This window comes from Primulina eburnea, chromosome 18 (genome assembly GCF_022965805.1).
Source record: "Primulina eburnea isolate SZY01 chromosome 18, ASM2296580v1, whole genome shotgun sequence".
Taxonomy (NCBI): domain Eukaryota; kingdom Viridiplantae; phylum Streptophyta; class Magnoliopsida; order Lamiales; family Gesneriaceae; genus Primulina; species Primulina eburnea.
In genome coordinates this window covers 6,719,802-6,742,362 of record NC_133118.1, presented here as the reverse complement: position 1 = coordinate 6,742,362, position 22,561 = coordinate 6,719,802, and the positions used below count along the sequence as shown (strand labels likewise).

The following is a 22,561-nucleotide window of genomic DNA, read 5'->3' as shown; positions in this document are numbered from 1 at the left end:
AATACATATATATTCACATGCATTTAAAAATCATATTTTTATTTAAAATAATCTTTTGAACATAAATAAACCATTAAAAATCATTTAAGCATAATTAAATCATAAATAGTAAACCATTTTAAAATAACATTAAGCATTAATAAATCTTTAAAATCATTTAAAAATAGCTTTAATCATCATCGTAAATCATATATCATAAAAATCATTTTTATCATAAGCTTTTAATCATATATCGTTTTGGGTGAAGTTTGATCCCTGAAAGTGACTAGCTTTTATCCTTTGGTCGACTGCAGTCTTAGCTCCACATGGCTCATGGGGGTATGCACTAGGCTCCAATATGAAAATACGATCGTCGGGGCTCCCTCGGGGGCCTTCTCTCATAGACGGTCTCTCTCTAGGACCTTTTCCTGTAAATGGGCTCCCTCTGGGCATTTCTCCTCACGACATCCCCACAAAAATGTAAGTTCATCGTCCTCAACATAAACGGATACGACATAAATCATATATCATTTCTTTTGTCACAGTTAATTCACATCCCTCAAAATATTTTTCCTTTTCTTTAAAAATCATAAATTAAGACAGCTTTCCAAAAATAACATTTTAGACAGTATAAATTGACAACTTTACCATAAATCGTAAAAATACCTATTATCATCAAAATCATCATAAAAAATCATAAAATATCATTTTACATGCATTATGATCCTTCGGGACGCTGCCAAGCGTTTTCGTATTTTCCTAAATGTAAAAAGATCGTTTTTCCCCTAGACGTAAAATTCTCGAATTTATCTTTTTCTCACATTTAATGACATGAAATTATTCTAAATAATTATTTAAACTTACATGAATTTTCTCATATTTTTATTTGACATAAATCGATGACTTTTAAATTAATCTTTAAATAAGACATATTAATGCGTTTTAATCCCGAATTAAACCAAACTTTAATATAAAATTCCCAAATTAAAAACTTAGACTTTTAATAATTATTTAAGCTTAAACCTATTTTTCCATAATTTTATAATAGGCGTTTCAATTAATTCATTAATTAATGTTTCGTACGGCGGTTAAATCTCGAAAAATTCCAAAACTCATTATTTTGATCTCAAATTTTAAACATAACATTTTTAGTATTTATTCTACCCTTCCAAGTCATGAGCCACACCCGTAGACCCATGGATTCAATTTTAGTTCTTAAATTCGAAATATTGACACCTAATCAAAACCACCGAGCTATCTCCCAATTTACTCGAGCCGCGCCCGAGCCACCTTGAGCCAAATCCTAGCCAACCAACCTAGGGACCCTAATGACCAAGCCCAGACCAAAGAACAAGCCCCTAGCTCACTCAATCTCCCTGGAACCGAGACCCAAAATCCTGCATGCTGTGCGTGTGACTCTCATGCAAAATCTAGGACTCCTAGTTGCCTTAGGACTCATCAAGCCATCTAATCACTGACCACCCATGATCTTTACTGAACCTAGACCAGTCCCAGACCCGAGCCCAAGCCCTCGGACCAGGCCCTAACCCAAGCAAAACGCCCTGCCCGAAGATACACCACCTGCGCCCCAGCATGCTAACTCACGCTTAAGTTTCCTAGCCACCCTAGGACACTTCCAGTTGAGCCACCACCGAGCCAACCTGACCATAACCTTCCCTGGACCACGCCCAGACCCATCCCAGCCACTGGAACCCACGCACGAAGCTTCTGAATTCAGTTGACAGCAGCCGCGCTCCTTGGAGTAACTCACGCCTCTCACGGTTTCCATCTTCTCTCGAGCCAGCTGCCAACCAAGCCACACCAGCCCCTAGTCCAGACCTTACCCATCTCCCTAGGACCCTTATGGACCACCTAGCCAGCCCCTAACCGAGCCAAAGCCCCTGGAACTTTCGGCCAGCCCCTTGGACCTGCGCGTGAAGACTCCCCTCACGCTAGGACTCTTCCAGCCCACCTAGCGCGAGCCCTAGCCACCCTAGGACCCAACCCAGCCCTAGACTGAGACCACCCCTAACCCTGGAAGAGCCCTGGTCGAGGTCCATCAACCCATGCAAACATAACCGAGCCCTTGAATCCCCAACAAGCACACCCACCTTTGAAACTCTCGGCCCCTCTTGGCAATTGAAATCCTACGGTTCCAGCTTTATTTCCTACAATATTTGTCATGTTTTGTCCCCAATTCATTCATATTTTTCATAGATTGACAGCGTACTCGTTGGACTAAAAAATGTTTTCAAAATAAGCGCGAAATCGTTAAATCTTTGAAAATACGCAACTTACCGTAAAATAATCGAACGCACATATTTTTCATGCATAAACAATTAAATCAAGCATATTATGATTTGTATGATGTTAAAAGAGTTTAGGAAACGTGCATTTGCGTTTATAACACTCGAATATACGATCTTCAGCGAGGGTGCGACGTTGGACGACCGGACGACGAAGAATCTTTCCTCCTATTTTTCAAAAATCTGAAGTTTGTGTGTGTGTGTTACACAGCTCCTAGGGTGTGAATTTGTGGTGTTTTCAAAGCATAGGTGACTTATTTATAAATAAATTAACATGCTAATGGGCTTTGTTTTGGGCTTTCATGATTAAAGGTAATTGGGCCTTCTTTAAATAATTAAATTGGACCCAATAACACTTAATTAATTAAAACATAAAAGTTTATAAAATTAGTTTCTCAAAAATAATATTTTTGATCCCGGGAAAAATCGAGCTCGACTCGTAAAATAATTCGAACTCCATCATTTTTAGGAAAATTAAATCAGTTTTAAATCATATTAGGAAGCCTTGACATTATTTAAATAAAAATACATATCCTTGTCTTGATCGTCACCGGTCTCCTTTTCCCTGCCTATTATCAAATATTCGGGTAAAATACTTAAATTCATGTAAACGTGTCATATAATCATTTAATCATTTAATCATGCAATTATACATTTAATCATATAATAAACATCATGCTAACATTTAAAATCAATTGAATAAAACAATTAAGCAATTAAAATAATTTTGTATGCATGTGGTTTACGTAGGTTGATTTTTCATACTTTACACTCTTAGTATGGTCTATCACCCTCAATCAAATAGCCAAACCGAGAGAACAATACAAAATCATAGAGGATGTGCTGCAAGCATGCGCCCTAGAGTTGAGAAGCAATTGGGGCACTCATTTTACCTTAATTGAATTTGCATACAATAACATATACCACAACAACATTCGAATAGCCACATATGAAGCTTTGTATGGAAGAAAGTGTCGATCACCTCTGTATTAGGATGACGTGGGAGAAAAAGCCATTGTTGGACTCGAACTTTCAAAAATACATAGGGGAAAATTCAAAAATATAAGGGCACAAATTAAATTGTACTGTAGAATAAAAGATCTACCAGCTGCTGAAAAATTATACCTGGACTTTCTCATTTACAGGCTTAGCAAGGAAATATTTTCGAAAATCTATCTAAGGAGATAGATAAGGGAGGATAACTTATCTTAAATTCAAAATTTAATTCAAAAGTTCAAATGCGAAGACAATACATGATTATGATAACAATCAGCCCCTATCCTCCCATTCGAAAATCACACCTGAAAATTTCACCAAATTTTCCAAAGTTTCTCTCAATTGCTCTCAAGATTTTGAGTTTTGCTCTCCAAGTTCTGCCGAGTATTGAAGTTCTGCTGCAGTTCAGATCCAAGGAGAATTCGAAAATCGTAGAAACAAAATCATTCTTCAACCTTTTAGCATCAAGATCTAAGGTAAATGAGCTTGTATTAAAATAATCTGCATATGAATTGTTTCATTTTTGAAATTTCCGGTCGAGTGCAATTCTTCATTTACTTTTTCTTGTGATATGATTATCTTTTGTTTGGCATTGTGAGGATTAAAGTGGATATGCATTATAATCTCAAATAAGATATGTTTATGGCCCTTACACGGCAGAATTGTAACAGTTATATGTTATTGCCCCTTACACAAGTAAAAACTAGGGGTTGATATCAGTAAATCATTCGTAGAGGAATATCAGTGCCTATGCCAAGATATGCTTACGTTATGTTTATGATATGTGGTACAAAATATGTTATATATGAAATAAATTTTTCGAAAATCATGTATGCTTGATATGTATGTGCTCAAACGGCCCCTGCTTACGGAATAATAGTCATATCACTCATCACTTACTCTACATCCCACAGATAAGTCAGAAGTAGAAATCAGGAACAAGAATAAAACCAATTTTGGGGCTAGTAGTTGACACATGAAGAAGTTTAATTAAGAATATGTTCCTTTAAGTTTCATTTATTTAAAGTTGTAAAACGTTTCCGCAGATTTTCATCATTTTAAGTATTCATGTTGTAAAGACAATGCAATTTTTATGGTATCTATGATATATAGCGATTTTGGTTTATACTGTACTATGAGGCTTGTTGTTTGGTGATTATATGATTGTTGACATCGGTGTGGACTAACATTAGGCTCAGGGCATGACATTATGTTTCAATTTTCTTTAAAAATGTAAAATATTTTAATTTTCTTTAGAAATGCATCAAAAAATTCAATACCTAACCAAATACTGAAACCCATTTCAATTTTTACTTTTTAAAGAAAAAATCAATTGTTCATCACCAAATTACTAAAATTTCTTTAATGGAGAAGCAAAGCTCAAAAATAACATTTTCTAATTATTTAAAAATGTTTTTTTTAGCACTTATTAAGAACATCTATATACAAAACATCGAATAAAAATAACTTTTATTCCACATCATGGAACACCTGTTTTTTTTACAAATGAATCGTTTTCAATATGGCAAAAACTTATGTGAGACGGTCTCACGGGTCGTATTTTGTGAGACAGGTCTCTTATTTGAGTCATTTATGAAAAATGATTACTTTTATGCTAAAAATATTACTTTTTATTGTGAATATCGATAGGGTTGACCCGTCTCACAGAAAAAGATTCATGAAACCATCTCACAAGAAACCTACTCTTTCAAATTTAAGACTTCAGCTCATATTTAGTTGAACTTGACTAGAGAACCTCAAACCTAATATTATTTGTGATGAGATCATATAAATTAATCGAGATGGCAGTAAACCTCCAAGTCGTCGTGCGTCTTCAAATTTTCTTGGTTGCACCATTCATTTCGACTTTATTGATTGTATATATGCTTCACTCACGTGAAACTAGAACTCTTGAAAGATAAGTCCGCTAAGTCAGCTATACCGGCATTATTTTTCAGAAAAGTTGAAGCAGAAGCTAAATTATCTCCAAAAATAAATAACTCAATAGTATCGCTTCGTTACATATGTACTATCCCAAAACTCCAAAGTTGAGACCCAACCCTTCAACTAAAAAATCTACGGAATAACTCAATATACGAGGCTTAAATGTTCTGCAATACCGTTTCCTGCTGTTGCACGGTGCTTTGTGATGATCCAACAGGGATATGATGTGCCGATGTATTTTGAATTACTTGATTATACTCGTTAAATTGCGCAGCTGGTTGCTGATGCTGGTGATGAAATTGATGATTTCTGTGCTGATGCTGATGCCGGTGTTGGTGACGCCTCTGCCCACTTTGTGACTGCACAATGTTGCTTCTTTGCTGTGCTGAAGAATGGAGATGACGGCTTGATCTCCATCTCAAGTACTCGACAAGAAGTGAGTTGGTGCTGATTGCGATTCCAAACCCAGTGAATGAGGAAAGTAGAATAGACAGGATAGAGTTTACTTTGAGCTGCACGGGATTTAGAGCATGTAATGGTTTTAAAAAACAAAGCCCAACAAATTTATTGCTGAAAAGGGTATGTTCACATGAATTCGAGTCAATATACAGAGAGAAAAGGGAATGGACTAAGCAGAAGATGAACAGTTGTGTCATACCACTGTGTAGAATATATGAGCGAATAGGATGACTATGGCAAACTGGAATGAAGCATAAGCCCATATGTACCCCTTGCTCACTGTCAATTATAAGATAAGTCATTGTAGTTTTTACCCAAAACATTAATCTTTTAGAGAAAAACACTTCAAACAAGAAACACTAAAGGGTAAGCAAATGACTCGAATGAATAAAAAATGGTTTTCACTTACAAATTAGCGAATACAATTCAAAATTAAGAGAGAATACCCAGTTTAAGCTAGTATACATTTGTCAATGAATATCAGGTTTACAACCAGGAACACCAATATTATGCCATATTGTTTCTCGCTTTATTATCTTCCTCGCGTTACAAACTTAGTTCATACAATGGGAGATTCATTAAATTTAATGGGCAGCTGATATCATAAGGACATGGATCTCACTGCTTCATGAAGTATCAAGATTGATATCTTATTTAATCATCAGACCATATCAGCATATCCTCACTAAGATTTTGTGTCCAAGGAATATGCAACAGAGAGAATTTATGGTTTCAAAGTATAATTAAGAGAATTCCAACAAATTATGAAAAGACCATCAATGTTCTATGATAATTATAGAACAATATGTCAGGCAATATAAAGAGAAATAATTCTATTATTTCTTATTATTTAAAGTCATGGATTAGTATACTTATATATACAAGTGATAAAAAGGAGTAAAAACAAATCCCACTAAATCTGGAAAATATCCTATCATACCAATAATATAGGATCTTAGTTCAAAATAGAGCCTATCAAATCCTAACTACTTCAACACTCTACCTCAAGTTGGTGCGAAGATATTCATCATCCCCAACTTCCTCACTTGTTTTTCAAAAGTTTGGATAAGCCCTTAGTTACGATATCTGCAACTTGTAATAGGATTGGAACAAATGGAATACATGTAACTCCTCCTTCAAGCTTCTCTTATAGAAATGCATGTCAATTTTGATATGCTTTGTTCTCTCCTGAAGAACTAGATTGTGAACAATATTAATGACTGCTTTGTTGTCACAGTACAACTTGATGGGAAACTTCACTCATTTTTAGATCCTCCGTGACTCGTTTAAGCCACAATACTTCACACACTCTTTGTGCCATAGATTTGAATTCTGCCTCGGGGCCGCTTCTTACAACTACTCCTTGTTTTTTGTTTCTCCATGTTACCAAGTTGTACCACACAAATGTTCAAGAACCAGAGGTCGATCTTCGATCAGTGATTGATCCTGCCCAATCAGCATCTGTATATACTTCAACTTTTCGATTCTCAGTTTTCTCAAAGAGCAATCTCTTCCCTGGAGTTCCTTTAGATATCGTAGAATTCAATATACAGCTTCAAAATGTTCTTCACACGGCAAGTGCATAAATTGGCTAAACATACTTACTGCGAAGGCAATGTCCGGGCGTGTGAGCGACAGATAAATCAATCTCCCGACCATTCTTTGATATCTTCATGTATCCACTGCAGTGCCAATGTTGATATCTCCTAGCTTCTTATTGGCTTCTATAGGAGTATATGATGGTTTGCATCCACTCATCCATGTCTCCTTCAGGAAGTCGAGAATGTATTTTCTTTGAGACACCATGATTCTCGTTTTAGACCTTGCTACCTCCATTCCAAGGAAATCCTTCATTTCAAACTCTCTTGCCAAGCTTTTCTTTAATATGTTTGTCTATTCTATATCATCACCTCTCAATATTATATCATCAACATAGACAATTAACATTGAAACCTTTCCACTATTGGACCTTTTTGTGAAGAGAATATGATCCGATTGTCCTTGACAATAGCCTTGGCTTCTCACAAACTTTCTGAACCTTTCGAACCATGCTCTGGGAGACTATTTCAGTCCATAAAGTGATTTCTTTAGCTTGCACACCTTCGGTTTAAACTGATCAATAAATCCAAATGGTGGTTACATGTAAACTTCCTCTTCTAGATTACCATTTAGAAAGTCATTCTTCACGTCTAGCTGATTTAGTGGCCAACCGTGCTTTATACCTTTCCAGAGATCCATCATAATTGTATTTTGGGGAAATACCCACTCACGGCCTCTAACAGATTTCCCACTTGGTAGGTCAGCCTTCTCCCATGTAGTCTTTTTTTAGAGCTCTCGTCTCATAAATCGCCTATCTCCATTCAGGGATCTCTAGAGCTTCCTGTACATTCTTAGGAATACTAATGACATCTAACTGAGGGACAAACGAACAATAGGAGGATGACAGTTTTTTATAAGATACAAAGTTTGAGATTGTGCTTTGTGCATGATCGGGTACCTTTTCTCAGGCCAATGGAAAGATCAATGTTGTTTTCAGGAGTGGTCGAGGCATCATTCTGAGTTTCAAGATTCAGTCCACGAGTTGACTCATGATATTGTTGAATGACAGGGCTCCCCTTTCTTTGCATCTTTGTTCCTTGTATAAACCAACCCTTTAAACTGTTTCTCACTTGTCTCCACTGTTATGTTGCATTGATTAAAGTTTGAAATATCATAGTTTCTTATTTCTATATTAAAATCAGGCTCGGTAAGTGGTCATCTTCATCTCTAGACTCTCCTTGAAGATGAGGCGTGTAGAAGGACTTGCCTTCAACAAATGTTGCATCCATGGAGATAAAAAAAATAAAAAATAGTAACAGGGTCAAAATACTTGTACCCCCGTTGGTTTGCAGGATACCCAACAAAGATACATTTTCGTGTCTTTCGATCCAGTTTCTAGATATCAGGATCAAAGTTGTGAACAAATGCCAGGCTGCCAAATTTTTTTTAAAGGATTTTTATGAGAAGGCGTGTTTTGGGAAAAAAAATTTGAAAATATATATGGGGGATTGAAAATTCAAAATCTTAGATGGTAGTCTATTTATCAAATAGGTGGCTGTTAGAACTGCTTCTCTCTAAAGATACTTAGGCACTTTAGTTTCAAAACTAATTGCTCGAGCAACTTCAAGGAGATGTTTGTTTTTTCGTTCAGCCCCACCATTTTGTTGAGGTGCATGGGGATAGGAGCTTTGGTGAACGATCCCTTGCTCTCGAAAAAACTTGTCAAATATATTGTTAAAGTATTCTTGTCCATTATCACTCCGAAACTTTTTGATCCTAGTGTGGAATTGCGTCTGAATCGTTTGGAAATTTTTTTGAAATGTGACCCCTGCATCAGACCTATCTTTCAAAAGAAAAACCTAAGTCAGACGTGAATGGTCATCAATGAAAGACACAGACCACCGTTTATCAGTAAGTGTTTTTACTTTACATGAGCCCATATGTACTGTGAATCATCGTAAAATGCGTGGACTTTTTATAAGGTTGAGATGAAAAATTAGCTCGATGATGTTTGGCTAACTCACAATATTCACCAGGCAAAGTGGAAATATTTTTATTGATAAATAACTTAAGAAACATTTTTTTCAAATAAATAAAGTTCGGATGACCTAACCGACTATGCCATAAGAAAATATCATCGACACTTGAGTAGAAACAGAATTGAGACACTCGTCTGGATCACGTCTGTCAAGGAAGGAATTGGCAGTAAGAAAGTACAGACCACCATTGCCAATCATCGTCCCCTAGGCTAGGTCCTAAAATTCACAATTAGAGGACAAAATATGACTCGCCATGTAAGACTAAGGGTGAGTTTGCTGACTGACGAGATTATACGATAGAAAGGGGACGTGTAACACATTTGTAAGAATCAAAGAAGAGAAATAACAGTAGTTTTTTTCCCTGCAACAGAGCCATCAGCAAGTTTAACTTTTTGGTTTCCTGCACATGGGATATACAAGGAGAACACTTGCAAAGAACATGTCGTATGATCTGTTGCTCCTGAATCTAGAATCCAAACACTGTTAGTGGTCGAATTAGCAATATTTGCACAAAGATAAATACATGTCTGGGCCAAGAAACATGAGGGCTTGTATTTATCACGTCTAGAATCAAACAATTGGAATAATTGCTCTGACCGATCCTTGGTGAAGGGAAGGGAATCTGAGGAGGGAGAGGGCATTCCAGAATCTTCACCACATGCTTGAAGAGCTCGACCAGAAATATTCGATCTGTTGATGCCAAATTTTTTCTTAAGACGGGCTGGTTTCCCATGTATTCTCCAGCAAGTTTCTATAGTGAGGCATGGTTTTTTGCACTTTTCGCAAAATGGTCTCCCATCAGAAGCTATCCCTTGACTTACAAGGGCCGGACCTTGAGACTCATTGGTGTTTTCAGAATGTTATACTAAGTTGTGACATCTTTGTTACCTTGTTGCGTTTGCCATACCCTAGTATTTAGCTCGTACAGTTGAGTATTTTTCAAAATCGGAGTAGGTTTCTCGGAGGCGGTTTGTCGTGAGTAAGAACATGAATGGTTTACCGATTGCTAGCTCCATCGAGTTGATCAACCACGCCATGACCAATGAATTCTCCGAACACCATTGCTTGAATCTTGGGTCAGCCGAACCCGGGACTTTCACTTCTCCGTTCACGAATCCTAGCTTTCCTTTTCCATCAATCACAAGCCGAACTGATTGTGTCCACTCCAAATAATTCTTCCCATTCAATTTGTGGATCGTTATTTGAAGACAAGAATTTGGGGGTGTGACATGCGATTGAGTTCCACGGTCACTGCTTGAACTGAAGCCTTCACTACTAGAACCAGCGTCGACCATGGCTGCTTTGAAATTCATGGCCGATTCTAACCTAGATGCTCTAATACCATATAGAAAAATATGGCAGACAATATAAGGAGAAATAATTCTCTAATTTATTATTCTTTAAAGTCATGGACTAGTACACTTTGTATAGATCAAATGAGTAAAACCAAATCTCGCTAAATCTAGGAAATAACATATCATACCGATAATATAAGATCTTAGTTCAAAATTGAGCTTATCAGATCCTAACTACTTCGACAATAATTAATATTCTCCAAATTATCAGGCTAGAGATTAGAAGATAATGAGAAAGTTGCATCGAAGTATATAGCTCTTTGAGCTCCATCTTCGTTTATCTGGGTCTAAAGCCAGATAAACATTGTGTCCTGAAAACTAAGTGTGTTGGGTTTTTCTAAGCAGCTGCAGATGTAACTTTTTGAGACAAAAGATAACAGAACAAATTTAAGTTATTTAAGTTGTTTGAATGCTCATTTGATTTGGTATAAAGCTGTATACAAATTGAACTCTTAGATTTCTGTATCTTACTATAAATTTTTGGATACAGTGAAAACATTTGTATTTTGATGACTTCAGAAACCTATTACCCATGATTTGTGGCTAAATCAGGCCATTTTCTAGTGAATTTTGGCATCCAGAAAAAAAAAATCAATAGAATTCTAATCCATTTGTGCAGGTCAAAAGCTTTAGTATTGAACGATGACAAAAGCGATCACAACAAGATCTTGCTGGCGTTCGAAGGTTAAAAAAAAATCACTTTAAATAGCTTTTCCAGTGGAGCATAACATCCAAGATTTCAAATCCTATTCCTGACTTTGAAAATATACACACAGAATCTTTGTTCTGATGGAATTGATAAAGAAGCTATATAAGTCACAAGTGAATATCAAGAGGACTTTAGGAGCGAGACACTTATAAACAGACTTGAATGGCAAATTGACTCATTTTATACACAGATCCATGTATGTCATTCACAATGACGCAGATTGTAAACCAAAGGCATCTAAAAAGATAGCAGTCTTTGTATCTGAAGCTTCACAAATAACTGAGGACTAAGTAAAGGAACCAAAATTTGTTATCTTTCATTAGTTATAAAGAAATGGGGAGAGGGAGGACGCAAGTTAGTGGCAACTGCTTATATGGTTCCCCCTAGTTTATATCTAGACAATTGATCCATGTACAAAGTAAAAGGTCTGGTATTCTTGAAGATTACACAAGAGAGAGCAAAAGAAAATGGAATATAGAATGCAATACCCATATGTCTCTTCTGGTTACCATAGAAAGAAAAAATGCTTTGGAAAGAAAAAAAAGTATATCCAAAAGAAAGAATTTTTCTCTCCTTTCACTGAGCAACTCTAGCTGATAGTGGAAATTTAGTATACAGCCTCTTACAAAATTCAATTTCAAAATATGGTATACAGCCTCTTATAAATTTCGATTTCAAAAAATGACCTCATTTTTTAAACATTGCCCCATGCATTGGACCATGTGTGTATTTTCTAAGCATGTCTAATACGTAGTCCAATTTGTATTTTGCAAATTCGAAGGTGACGTAACAAAAAATAAGTCAAATAATGTTATAATTAAGCAATGTTTTCATGACCGAACTAGTGATCGAACCAGTACTGTTCTGAAAACACTGTAATTAAATACAAATTTGGAACAGGATCATTTCTTAAATTGTCCCCATTGGTAACAACATTCTCGCTTGATTTTCGAGATGTTAAGCACACACAGAGATAACCAGAAAAAAAAAAATCGGAGTAAGTGGGAGTAAGCCTTTGCTGCCCATTAATAAATTGTTCACATTTATCCTCTCAAAGAAAAAGAAAGAAGAGATAAGAAAAGGAAAAACGAGTACCTCACATGAAATGGTAATTTACCACATAAAAAAAAATTATGTTGATTAAACCAAAAATGTGATTAGCTGAGTAATCTTACCCATAGTAGATGCTATCATAGATGAAAGAAGTCCTAAAACACAAGAAAATGGCAAAGATATGGCAAGAGCTCGAGCTCCCATGTCAGATACCTGTAATAGTGGAAATCTTAAAGTTGATTGGAGACGAAACTTGAAATTTGAGATCAAAGATGAGAGATAGCATACATGAGAATATACAAAGCATGATAAGGCCCACTGCTTAAAGATGAGAAGCTTAGTGCATACAGTCAGTTTCACTAGCCCAAAAGTGAAATACAAGATTATTAAATGAATCAATTCAATAGATGCAATGGATGAAGTGGGATCAAATCTGCGGAAGTTAATGTTGCAGAGAGATCATATCACTACAAACGACTATCTAGAGATCACTGTTAGGTCATGAGCATCTTTGTTTTAGGTTATGAGCATCTTTGTTTTCCATCCCTAAAAACTAGCAAATATCGGCCATACGCAACACAGATGCATGTCTGTCCCGAAGTATACAGCTGTACTAACATAAAGCCATCAATCTCCATTCCGTCAAGGCGATACTAAAAGCCCAGCATTCTAAAGATATGGCTATGATTTTCACAACATAAAAAAAACTTCAATACCCTAATAATTTTTTATTACAAGGAACAATATGCAATCAGACGTTATGCTTCATAACATCACTAGTTCACCATTTCTAAAAATAGTTACAAGTCATGTAGTACCTTCATAGAGCATCATGAAACCAATGAAGATCTCACCTCTCTTCTGGAAGAGTCAAACTATCACGCATACAATCAAAAAGGAAACCAAGAAGAGTTGCTAGTAGAATGGGGAATAATTTGAATACCGAAGAACTTGATCAGCTAATAACACAATTGCGGACAAACACGGATATGAGCAAATTAAAAATGAAAAAGAATTACCAAAAGCTGCTCCAAAAAACAGAAATATGCAAGCATGCTGACCATGACAAGAACGGGGACATCCTGCCAGACCCTGTCGAGAATCGACATCAAGTTTACAAAATCAACAATAAGATCCAATTCGGAAAGCAGTTAAGTATAAGAATTATTTCCATAAATGCTTTTAAAACTGTTGAAATTAAACATAAATCTAAAAAGGAAAAGAAACAATAAAAACGTTCAACGGTTCGAAGAAACTGAAATGACATTCCACAGGTAGAAAGCACCAAGATAGGTTATTTCATTACTATGTCGTAATGAAAGAAATATTTGAGATGGTGTATTTTAACATTTACATTTGAGATGATATATTTGCATATTTACAAGTTACAACCTTTATACGGTATTGTCAAAGCAACCAAAGCAACCATGTTAGGATTTCAGAAAGTATAACAAAAAAATAGAGGCCCCTTTCACTTGGCGGAAACAATGAAACCAGATATATTGAGTCCTTGTATGCCGCTTCCTCCATCTCTCTCATAAGTCATTACTATGTCCAAAAACTACAAAACTAGATATATCAAGCCTAATCGATATCACGAAGCATAACTCACATGGTAAAATGGGTACTTATTGAAGCTACGGAATATAGTGCGACGTTCATATGGTTTCTGGTCCCTTCCACCTGGACCGATCACTGTGGAGCAAGAATCTCACAATGACCAAACATGAGCACACATTTCAACTAATGTGTCCCAGTTTAAATTCCCCGGCTGGGGAGAGAACACCATTGAAGCTTTTAATCATGACAAGGTAAAGAAAGTGCAATGCTAACACATATTGGCACTAGTATTGTGAGTGTGGCATGGTGCTTTGCCCTTAATTAGTCCCACATCAAAAAGGTGTTTGAGTTTGGTACCTGATTTGTGTGGCTATTTACCTCCCCTACCTTCACAGTTAGCTTTTGACGCCAAGCTAAAATATTCAGTTTATTATACTATAATTTTATGGTTTATGTTTTATGACTTGACATGATGTTAGAACATTAATTTGAGAAAATTAACTTCACCTGATTATCTTACAGATTTAAAGTGAATTGTTCCTACTAGATTTAGCTATCTCAGATTACAAAAAGGCTTGTATCTTTAGCAAGAACAAATCAAGATTTCATCAATAACATTCACAACCCCCACAATAACCACTTTCCACTCGTTTGAACTCCTTTTGTTCACATTGTAACTTGTTCGTGTGTCATCTCAGCATTGAAAGAAAATTGTGAAGTCTGGCTTATGCATAGTCTCATCTAATCTTAAATTGTAGATCATAAAATATACGAAGATTAGACATAAACAACATAGATGGAAAACTACTATGGGGAAAGATAATCTAGTAATCAAATTAGGTCCACAAAGTCAAGAAGCAGCAGGACAACAAACAAAAAGGAGAGATTGATTAGTGATACCAGCAGTGTCAAACTGTTCATAAAAGATTATTTTACTTACCTATAGCGAGCAGCTTCCCTTTGCTGCAGTCCAGCGGATCTTCTTGAGGCATTCGGAGGATTTTGTATTTTAAGCAATGTTACAGGAAGGTTACGGACATCCTGCTTACAAACATCACAGGTTTTATTACCTTTGATGCTAAACCACTTCACAGCACAATCCTTGTGGCAAAGTGCAAGCTCTCCTTTGCAGCTGCACTCCATCTTCAACGTTTCACCCCCTTCTCCAAGTTCAACAAAACAAATTCTGCATACAGCTTCTTCTTCCGGAATGTCTTCACCATCATCTATATATGAAGTAAATATGCTACAATAATTATCTATAGGGAAAAACATATTAACAAAGGAACGTAACAGAAAAAAGAAACACACAAAAAATGGTGACAAATAGAAAGGTTTTACCACCACTCCCTATGAAACACATCGGTTCATGTAAATTAATTTGAACTACTATGATTTATGGAAACAGTTGAAGAGTCACTGATGAACCATCCACACACTGAAATGGAGTATCTGATTGGCCTCCCAAGATCATAATATGCTGAAGCTCATTTATAAAAGCATTAAGCTAAGCATTTGTGGTGTGCTTCACACACACACACACACAGATACACACATATATATCCACTGATTACCAATATTTATGTCTGGATTTTCAACATTAAATGTTTTTGAATCTGTCAGCACAATATGCATGGATGCAGTAGGAGATTCACTGTCACGGGCTCTTTCTGTGGAGGCGGTGTCAACTGATCTAGCCAACTCATTTTCGATATAAAAGCACTAAGCTCGGTTTTTGTGGTGTGGTTGACATATGGAGGCCCATTGATTGCAATTATTATGGTTAGATTGTAGAAGCACAACATAAAAAAATTTCTGAACTCTAAGCACAACACTCGTGGATGTAGTGCCAGATTCAATTGTCAACGATATATCCGTGGAGGCAGTGTCAACTAATCTAGCTAACTGATTTTCGATATAAGAGTATCAAGTTCGGTATTACTGTGTGTGTGACATGTATGTAGGTTGATTAACTAAAAATATTGTGTTTGTATTTTTAAGCCCAGTGCAAAAAAAATTTAAACTCTATGAGAACAGCATTCATGGATGCACCGATGCAGTACCAGATTCATTGTCAGGGGATATATCTGTGGAGGCAGTATCAACTGATCTGGCCGACTGATTTCTGGATATTACACGAATCAAACCTCCCAAAGAATCTGCCCCCCTCAAGCTTCTTGTCTTGACATTAACTGGAACAGAAAATGACCGCATCATGTGTTGTTTAACTTCTGGTATCTGCACACATCAATTAAGTTAGAACGGAAGAATTTGAAACAAAAATACATTCAACTTTTCTAGTTATAAGAACTTAGAAAAGTAACTTACAGGTGTTTTAAATTGGCGATTGTTGTGATTTTCATGTGAGGACTTAGGATCAACGTCAGGAATTGGTGTGACGGGTAAAGAATGTGCCGATTTTGTTGAGGAAGAGAACAAAATTTTGTTTAGAGAAAACGACCTTGAAGTCGAGGGCTTGTCTGATAGAGGTGTATCTGGGGTAATCAGAACTTTTTTACCATCATCCCGAGATAGATTTTTACAACCTGCGAAGCTTTTCTGGGGAAGCAGGTTTCTAACAGATGATATAAATTTTGCCGAATTTGGTCTGGGTGGCAATCCTGCTCTTATGGAATTTGGGCTTGGAACATCAATCCTCGTAAAATCGGACAGTGTACTTTCCAAAGAACGCACAGGTATTTCCAATGACGAAAGGTTTGGCCGTCTTGGGTGTTGCTGCATTAAGGTGTCTTCTTTTTCATACTTCAGACAAGGTTCCTGGCAAATCAAGGAAAAACCAAGCTCACTTTTATCCCTCAACTTTCTAAATAATCTCTGTACAAAGCATCATGGAGATGTAGTTGAGAACCAACCTGATAAATACTAAATAGACAAGAAAGTGATTGCTTATAAGTGGTGCAACAAGTAATTTTGCAAAGGACGATATAGTGGGAACCGTTGCTAAATGGCACACTAATTATCAACAATGCAATGAAATTGTTGCTGTAGAGACAGAAAATACTACTAGAAAACTCCCTTTTTCACTTTATTTAATTATGTATTTCTCAATTGTTATTGAATTCAACAAGCGATTCGTCTCCACATTTTTTACACCCGAGTTTACACTCTCATTTCCTCCATTCATACTAGCAATGTATGGCATGAAAATCACATTTTTTGATACCGCAATTTCAAGATAATCCATTAATTTTCATTTTCTCCATTTGTAATAGCAATAAATAGCATGAAAACCACAGCCGATCTTTCCAGTTTCTCATAATTTAAGATGATCACATTCCTTTTGAAGCACTATTTAGAGCCTTGGACTGTTGAGTTTCTCCTTAAACATTCATGATATTTTAAATTGCTTTCCAATATTTTTTTGGAAACTTATTTTAAACACCAAATCCCAAATCCCCTTTCACCGAGAAAACTTAAACCCTCATCATGTATCAGAGAGTAAATGAATTTAAAAAAAAGCCACAAACTTGTGGGGGTACCTAATAAAAAGGATCCATTCCTCGACAAAAATGCTCGTAAATTACATGGAATTAACCAAGACCATCCCAGATTTCCAAAAATCAAAGAAAAAAACAAAAGGGTAATTTTAAAGTTTCCATAGCCATTAACTTAAAACTTCCAAGAAAACCAAAGAATCACATATACAGATCATTGTAGAAAAGCTAATGCTCATCACCATCACCAAGAAAACAAAAAACCCATGAAAATTACACAGAAACAAGAAGCACAAACGAGAGAACAACCTGATCATAAGCCTCATGGGCATCATTCTCAAGTTCTTGATGAGAATTTTGATTCGCTGTTCCAACACTGTTAATCTCCGCCATTACTGTTGTTGGTTCCCTATAGGAATCAGGCACTAGAGAAGCTTTATTAGGCGTGAAAGGTGTCGTTGGACTTTGAATAGAAAGCAGTCAACAAAATTCTGTTGGGAGTTTGGAGCGAAGCTGAATCGACAAGGTGGGTAATAATCCGATAAAGGGAACAAAAAAAGCTTCTTTATTTCTTTATTTTTTTTTTGAATCAAGCTTCTTTATTTCTTAATCTCCTATAATATTACCATTATTTAACAAATCAAAAATAATAATTATCAGCAGCATTTGATTTTATTTATTTATATATCAAAATTATACACACACTACATAATGATTATCAGCAGAGGGTACTGCTCAACCCATACATCATCCGATACGTGGTATTTCTTTACAGCTATTATGGGTAGAAATAATTTTTTTCCTTAAATTGTAATAAATATTAACCCCCCACAAACCATGATTCGGTCACAGTTGCCAGAGGAAAGCGGCGAAGCTAGATATGGAGGCTGGAGTGTTCGAAAGCTACATCCGCTGCTGAAGATCGTCGGAACGTTCAACTGGTACGTTGTTCATTGTTACAATGAACTTCATATACCGCTATTACATGGATTGATTTGGGTTTCATTGTTGTTTGATTGGGAGGGTGGTTTTCTGAAGTTTTGTTAACCATTTATACATTATATTTTCTGGTAAAATAATCAAATGACTACCAAAGTCAGTCATGGCATGTACATATGAAGATGTGTTTACTATGAAGTTAACACCTGAAGCAGCAATATCCAGTTTAAGGGAAGTGTCAACCCAAATAGAAAACGGATGAGAAACTCATACCACAATCATCCTTAACAATACGATAGAAAATGAATAACATTATAGGGTGACCGTAAATTTTTAAATCACTTGAGATGAGAAATTTGCCAATCTAGAATCCTACCAACCTCGTCGATCTTGTTGTGTATAATTAACTAATTTCTTATTGTGCTTCTTCATGATTTTGTTGTGCTATCTTCAATGTAGGTTTGAGTCGAAATTATTATATCCTCTCACGACAAAGCTATCTTCCGCGATGGTAATTTTTTAATTTCGTGTTCTATATTCATTTACCTATTTTTAATTAGAACTTATGTTATTGTTTTTTTATATCATGCTTAGTTATTGAATTTTTTGTAAAATTTTATTTTGATGTAGGAAAAAACATATGTTGTTTTTAATGGGAGAAAACCCGGTGTTTATGAGCGCTGGGAAGAGGCTCAAGCATTAGTTAATGGTTTTAGAGATGCTTGCTACAAGGGATATCACAATAAAGAAGAGGCATTGAGAGCATTTGATGAATACATGAAGAAACCTTTCGTTGCTGCTGGTTCGAGTTCAACGTCCGCTCTAATTTCGAGTGCAACATTCGCTCCAAGTTCTAGTTCAACGTCCGTGCCAAGTTCGAGTTCAACGTCCGCTCCAAGTTCGAGTTTGAAAAAACAAAACAAAACGAGAAAATAGCTCAATTGGTTGATGCTCAAGTAGAGATAGCACGTGAGCATCAGAGAAATGCATTAAGAATGTAGGAGCTATCCGAAGAGTTGAAAGTCTTGCTGGAATCTCTACAATTTCATGATGATGACTAGAGTTCTTCTTGGTATTGCTATGGTGTCCTCTTTAATATTGTAATATGTAAAATATAATTAAGTTAGTAGTAGCTTAAAATTCTCTAATATTGTCAAGAATTTGTGTAAGATATGTTTAAGTTAATGAATAGATCATACATCGATCTCATTATTTGGTTTACAAACACCATCTCATATTTATGACCACCACCACCACCATTTTCTTGGAAGTCATTATTAACTCTAGTTTTTATACTCTTCATTCATCTCTTCAAAATGTAACAGTTGGGTAAAACAGTGACGTCCAAAGAGTTAAACACCATCAAAACATGCTTACACAAAATCCCCATTGTCTCAAAATTAAACCAATAAATGGAGCACAAATCAAATTGTATTTGTTTGATCTATATGTTGTGTCAATCGACAGCACATCACCAAAATATTCATAATCCACTGCACATTTGTAGTCCCTAAAGAAAAAATTCATCACTCTATCGTCATCATCTAATTGCACATTCCAGTAAAAGTAATTCTCTTTGTTCGCCTTCTCAGTAAAATATTGGATAAGTTCAGTTGCATCTCCATTCTCAACTTTGGTATGCTTTTTTAGCTGACTCATATGGTCATATGCATCCTTTCTAATAAAACCTAAATTTTGTGGCACACATGCTTCAGTTTTGGGAAAATAACGTTGATCACCCTTTCTCACACTAAATCCCTTGGCATGCGCGTATTGACAATACAACAAATATGCTTCTTCAACGCTATTCACAATTGAACCCACTGCTAGTTCGCTCTCCAAAACACCGACAACAGAGATTTCAGTTAGTACCTCAACGTTTTCTGGCATAGATAAATCAGGAACTCCACATTGCTTTTGTGAAATATGATCCAGTTCTACTCCTTCAATGTATTCCCCCCCCCCCCCCCCCCCCCCCCCAACTCTTCAGTTGGGTTGTCATCTTCCATTGTCAAGTAAAAAACCTACAACAACCAACATAGATTCAACTACAACAATAAACATCAAGTTGGTTGCAGGAACATTCCAAGCAATTAAATATTTCAAGCATATTTTGAATATATACATATCTATCTTACTTACTAAGAAACTTAAAAATAATATGGAATGATAAAATGCTAAGACAAGTACTTGTATCCTATATATGAAAGCTTCTGAAATTTATCACTTGCCTTCAAAAAAACATCAATTGCATACTAAGAAATATAAAAATAATATGGAATGATTAAATCATAAGACAAGTTCTTGAATCATATATATGAAAGCTTTTGAAAGTTGTCACTTGCTTAAATCCTTACGTTCTCATTTCTTGTGTATAGACTATATTGAGTGAATTTTATTTGTTCTCTCTTTGCTTCAAGCAGAAAATTATGGTGAGGGTATTATTTGTGATTTCTAGTCAATTCTAAAAAAAAAAAATCGTGCGCTATTCTTCAGGAGACCAGACCGATAGTTGATGCTTTCAGATGTCTTTTTAGAAATATTTTTATATTTCATTAGAAGAGAAATCTCCTTCAGATTTTATAATATTGGTGGCTATTGGCGAGGTAGCGTAGACATGCAATAAATTTACAGTAGAGTGTTGGCGAGGTAGACACAGACCTGTTAAACTTTGTTCAACGACGAGGATAGTGGTGGTGAGGCAAGGGCATTTGCCAATGTGGTGGCGAGGACGGAGGAGAATGATAGCGGTGGCAAGGACGAAGATGCTCGCTGTTGTGGTGATGGAGATGTGATGGCCGCAACGGTGGCTTTCCCTGGTGAGGGTTCGTCGACGTGGTGGCGAGGACGAGGGAGAAGGACGGTGGTGGCGAGGACGGAGATGCTCGCTGTTGTGATGACGGAGATCTGATGAACGGTGACCTCCCTCGGTGGGTGGTGGGTTGTTGGCGACGTACTGAGTTGGGGAGGTGAAACTCGAATTTTGTTGGTCGAAGTTTGAAAGAGAATTTGAGAGCTATCGTGAAATTTTTTAAGAAAAATGGTGGGAGTTCCAAAATTTTGAATGGACATAGATCTAGATCGAGGACGAGATCTAAAGTCTAAACCATGGTTGGAAAATTACAAGATAAAATAATTTCAAAATAAATAATAAATTATGACACATGTCAGTCATTGAAGGGCTCAGGCACTGCCCTTAAGCCCAGGATCGACTTAAACCTTATCTAGAGGCATCCTCGGTTTCTAAACCCATATAAAACTTCGCTCCTCAAATATTGAAAAATGATTTTTATTATTTTTGTAATTGTTTGAAATAAAGGCAACTTGGTATTCATTCCCCGTATCCATATTTAACTTTCTCTTTACTCCATATCTCCTCAAATCTTTGTTTTAACTCCCCAAATTTTCAAAATTTCCAAAAATATCTTTAATTCTCATAATTATGGTATGTGACATTGTTTTACCTATCAAACATGTTCTTAAAAGCATATAGTCTCAAGACATGCAGCTACTCAAGGTTGCCAACCTATATATCATATTCTGATTATCGATTTTTTTATATATAAATGGCTCATGCTGCTTCCGTATAATAAATTAAACAATTTACCTCTTTGAATGGAGTGTCGTCGGGTTATATCCACCGAGTTTTACGGACTGTTTCTCACAGCCAAACACACAATCGTAACCGATGGACCAAGGCTTAGCTAGGGACGTGGTTGAGTCAAGGGAAGAGTCCTAGCCACGCTAGGACTCGAGACCAGGGGCTGGGGAGGAGTCCTAGCTTGCTAGGACTCCACCCGAGAGGTGATCGAGGTAGCAGCACATGTACAACAGACTTGCGTAGGGTTTAAGGGCTCGGACATGGGCTTCGGTCTGGGCTAGGTTACCTTAGGGTCCTAAGAAGGAGCACACGAAGCTGGTTCAAGGTCTGGTGTGGTTGGCTAGGTCTTAGCGACAGAAACGTAGGGTCCATGTTCATGTAGGTTTCACGGCTGGTTTTTGTAGCTGTGTTGTGGCTTCGGTTTTAGGAGATGGGGTTGAGTCCTATGGGTTCTAAGGGTCCAGGAAGGTCCTAGAGGGTCTGGTCATGAGTTGGTGCAGGGTGGCTCGATGGGACTCGAGCCAAACACAGAAAACGTTAGGGAGGCACTATGGGGGTAGCATGCGCGCAGCTTGGGTCTTCTGATTCATGAGCTTCACTGCTGGGTTCTAGGATGGGGCTGGTCTA

The 22,561-nt window shown here is 36.5% G+C and overlaps 1 protein-coding gene and 1 long non-coding RNA gene across 2 annotated transcripts; one reads left to right on the top strand and one right to left on the bottom strand.

Moving 5' to 3' along the window:
- Positions 1-5,277: 5,277 nt before the first annotated feature.
- Positions 5,278-17,936, bottom strand: LOC140818975 (uncharacterized). Its single transcript, XM_073178949.1, has 8 exons — positions 17,704-17,936; positions 16,268-16,717; positions 16,003-16,177; positions 14,880-15,165; positions 13,399-13,471; positions 12,502-12,592; positions 5,884-5,963; positions 5,278-5,737 (listed from the first exon to the last, which is right to left on the bottom strand). The coding sequence occupies exons 1-8, from the start codon at positions 17,785-17,787 to the stop codon at positions 5,384-5,386; spliced, it is 1,593 nt and encodes a 530-aa protein (XP_073035050.1). The 5' UTR covers positions 17,788-17,936; the 3' UTR covers positions 5,278-5,383.
- Positions 17,937-18,561: 625 nt separating this feature from the next.
- LOC140818980 (uncharacterized) lies at positions 18,562-19,192 on the top strand. The gene is made up of 2 exons (XR_012115177.1): positions 18,562-18,844; positions 18,964-19,192. It is a non-coding gene; the product is annotated as an uncharacterized lncRNA (long non-coding RNA).
- The last annotated feature ends 3,369 nt before the right edge of the window (positions 19,193-22,561 follow it).

What these genes read in the sequence shown, in the direction of transcription:
- LOC140818975 (XM_073178949.1), bottom strand. Translation starts at nt 17,787, where the DNA reads ATGGCGGAGATTAACAGTGTTGGAACAGCGAATCAAAATTCTCATCAA. An exon ending in GTTTTTTGGAGCAGCTTTTG is followed by an intron (nt 12,593 to 13,398) that starts GTAATTCTTTTT and finishes CCACTATTACAG; the next exon opens with GTATCTGACATGGGAGCTCG. An exon ending in CTCATATATTCTACACAGTG is followed by an intron (nt 5,738 to 5,883) that starts GTATGACACAAC and finishes AATCCCGTGCAG; the next exon opens with CTCAAAGTAAACTCTATCCT.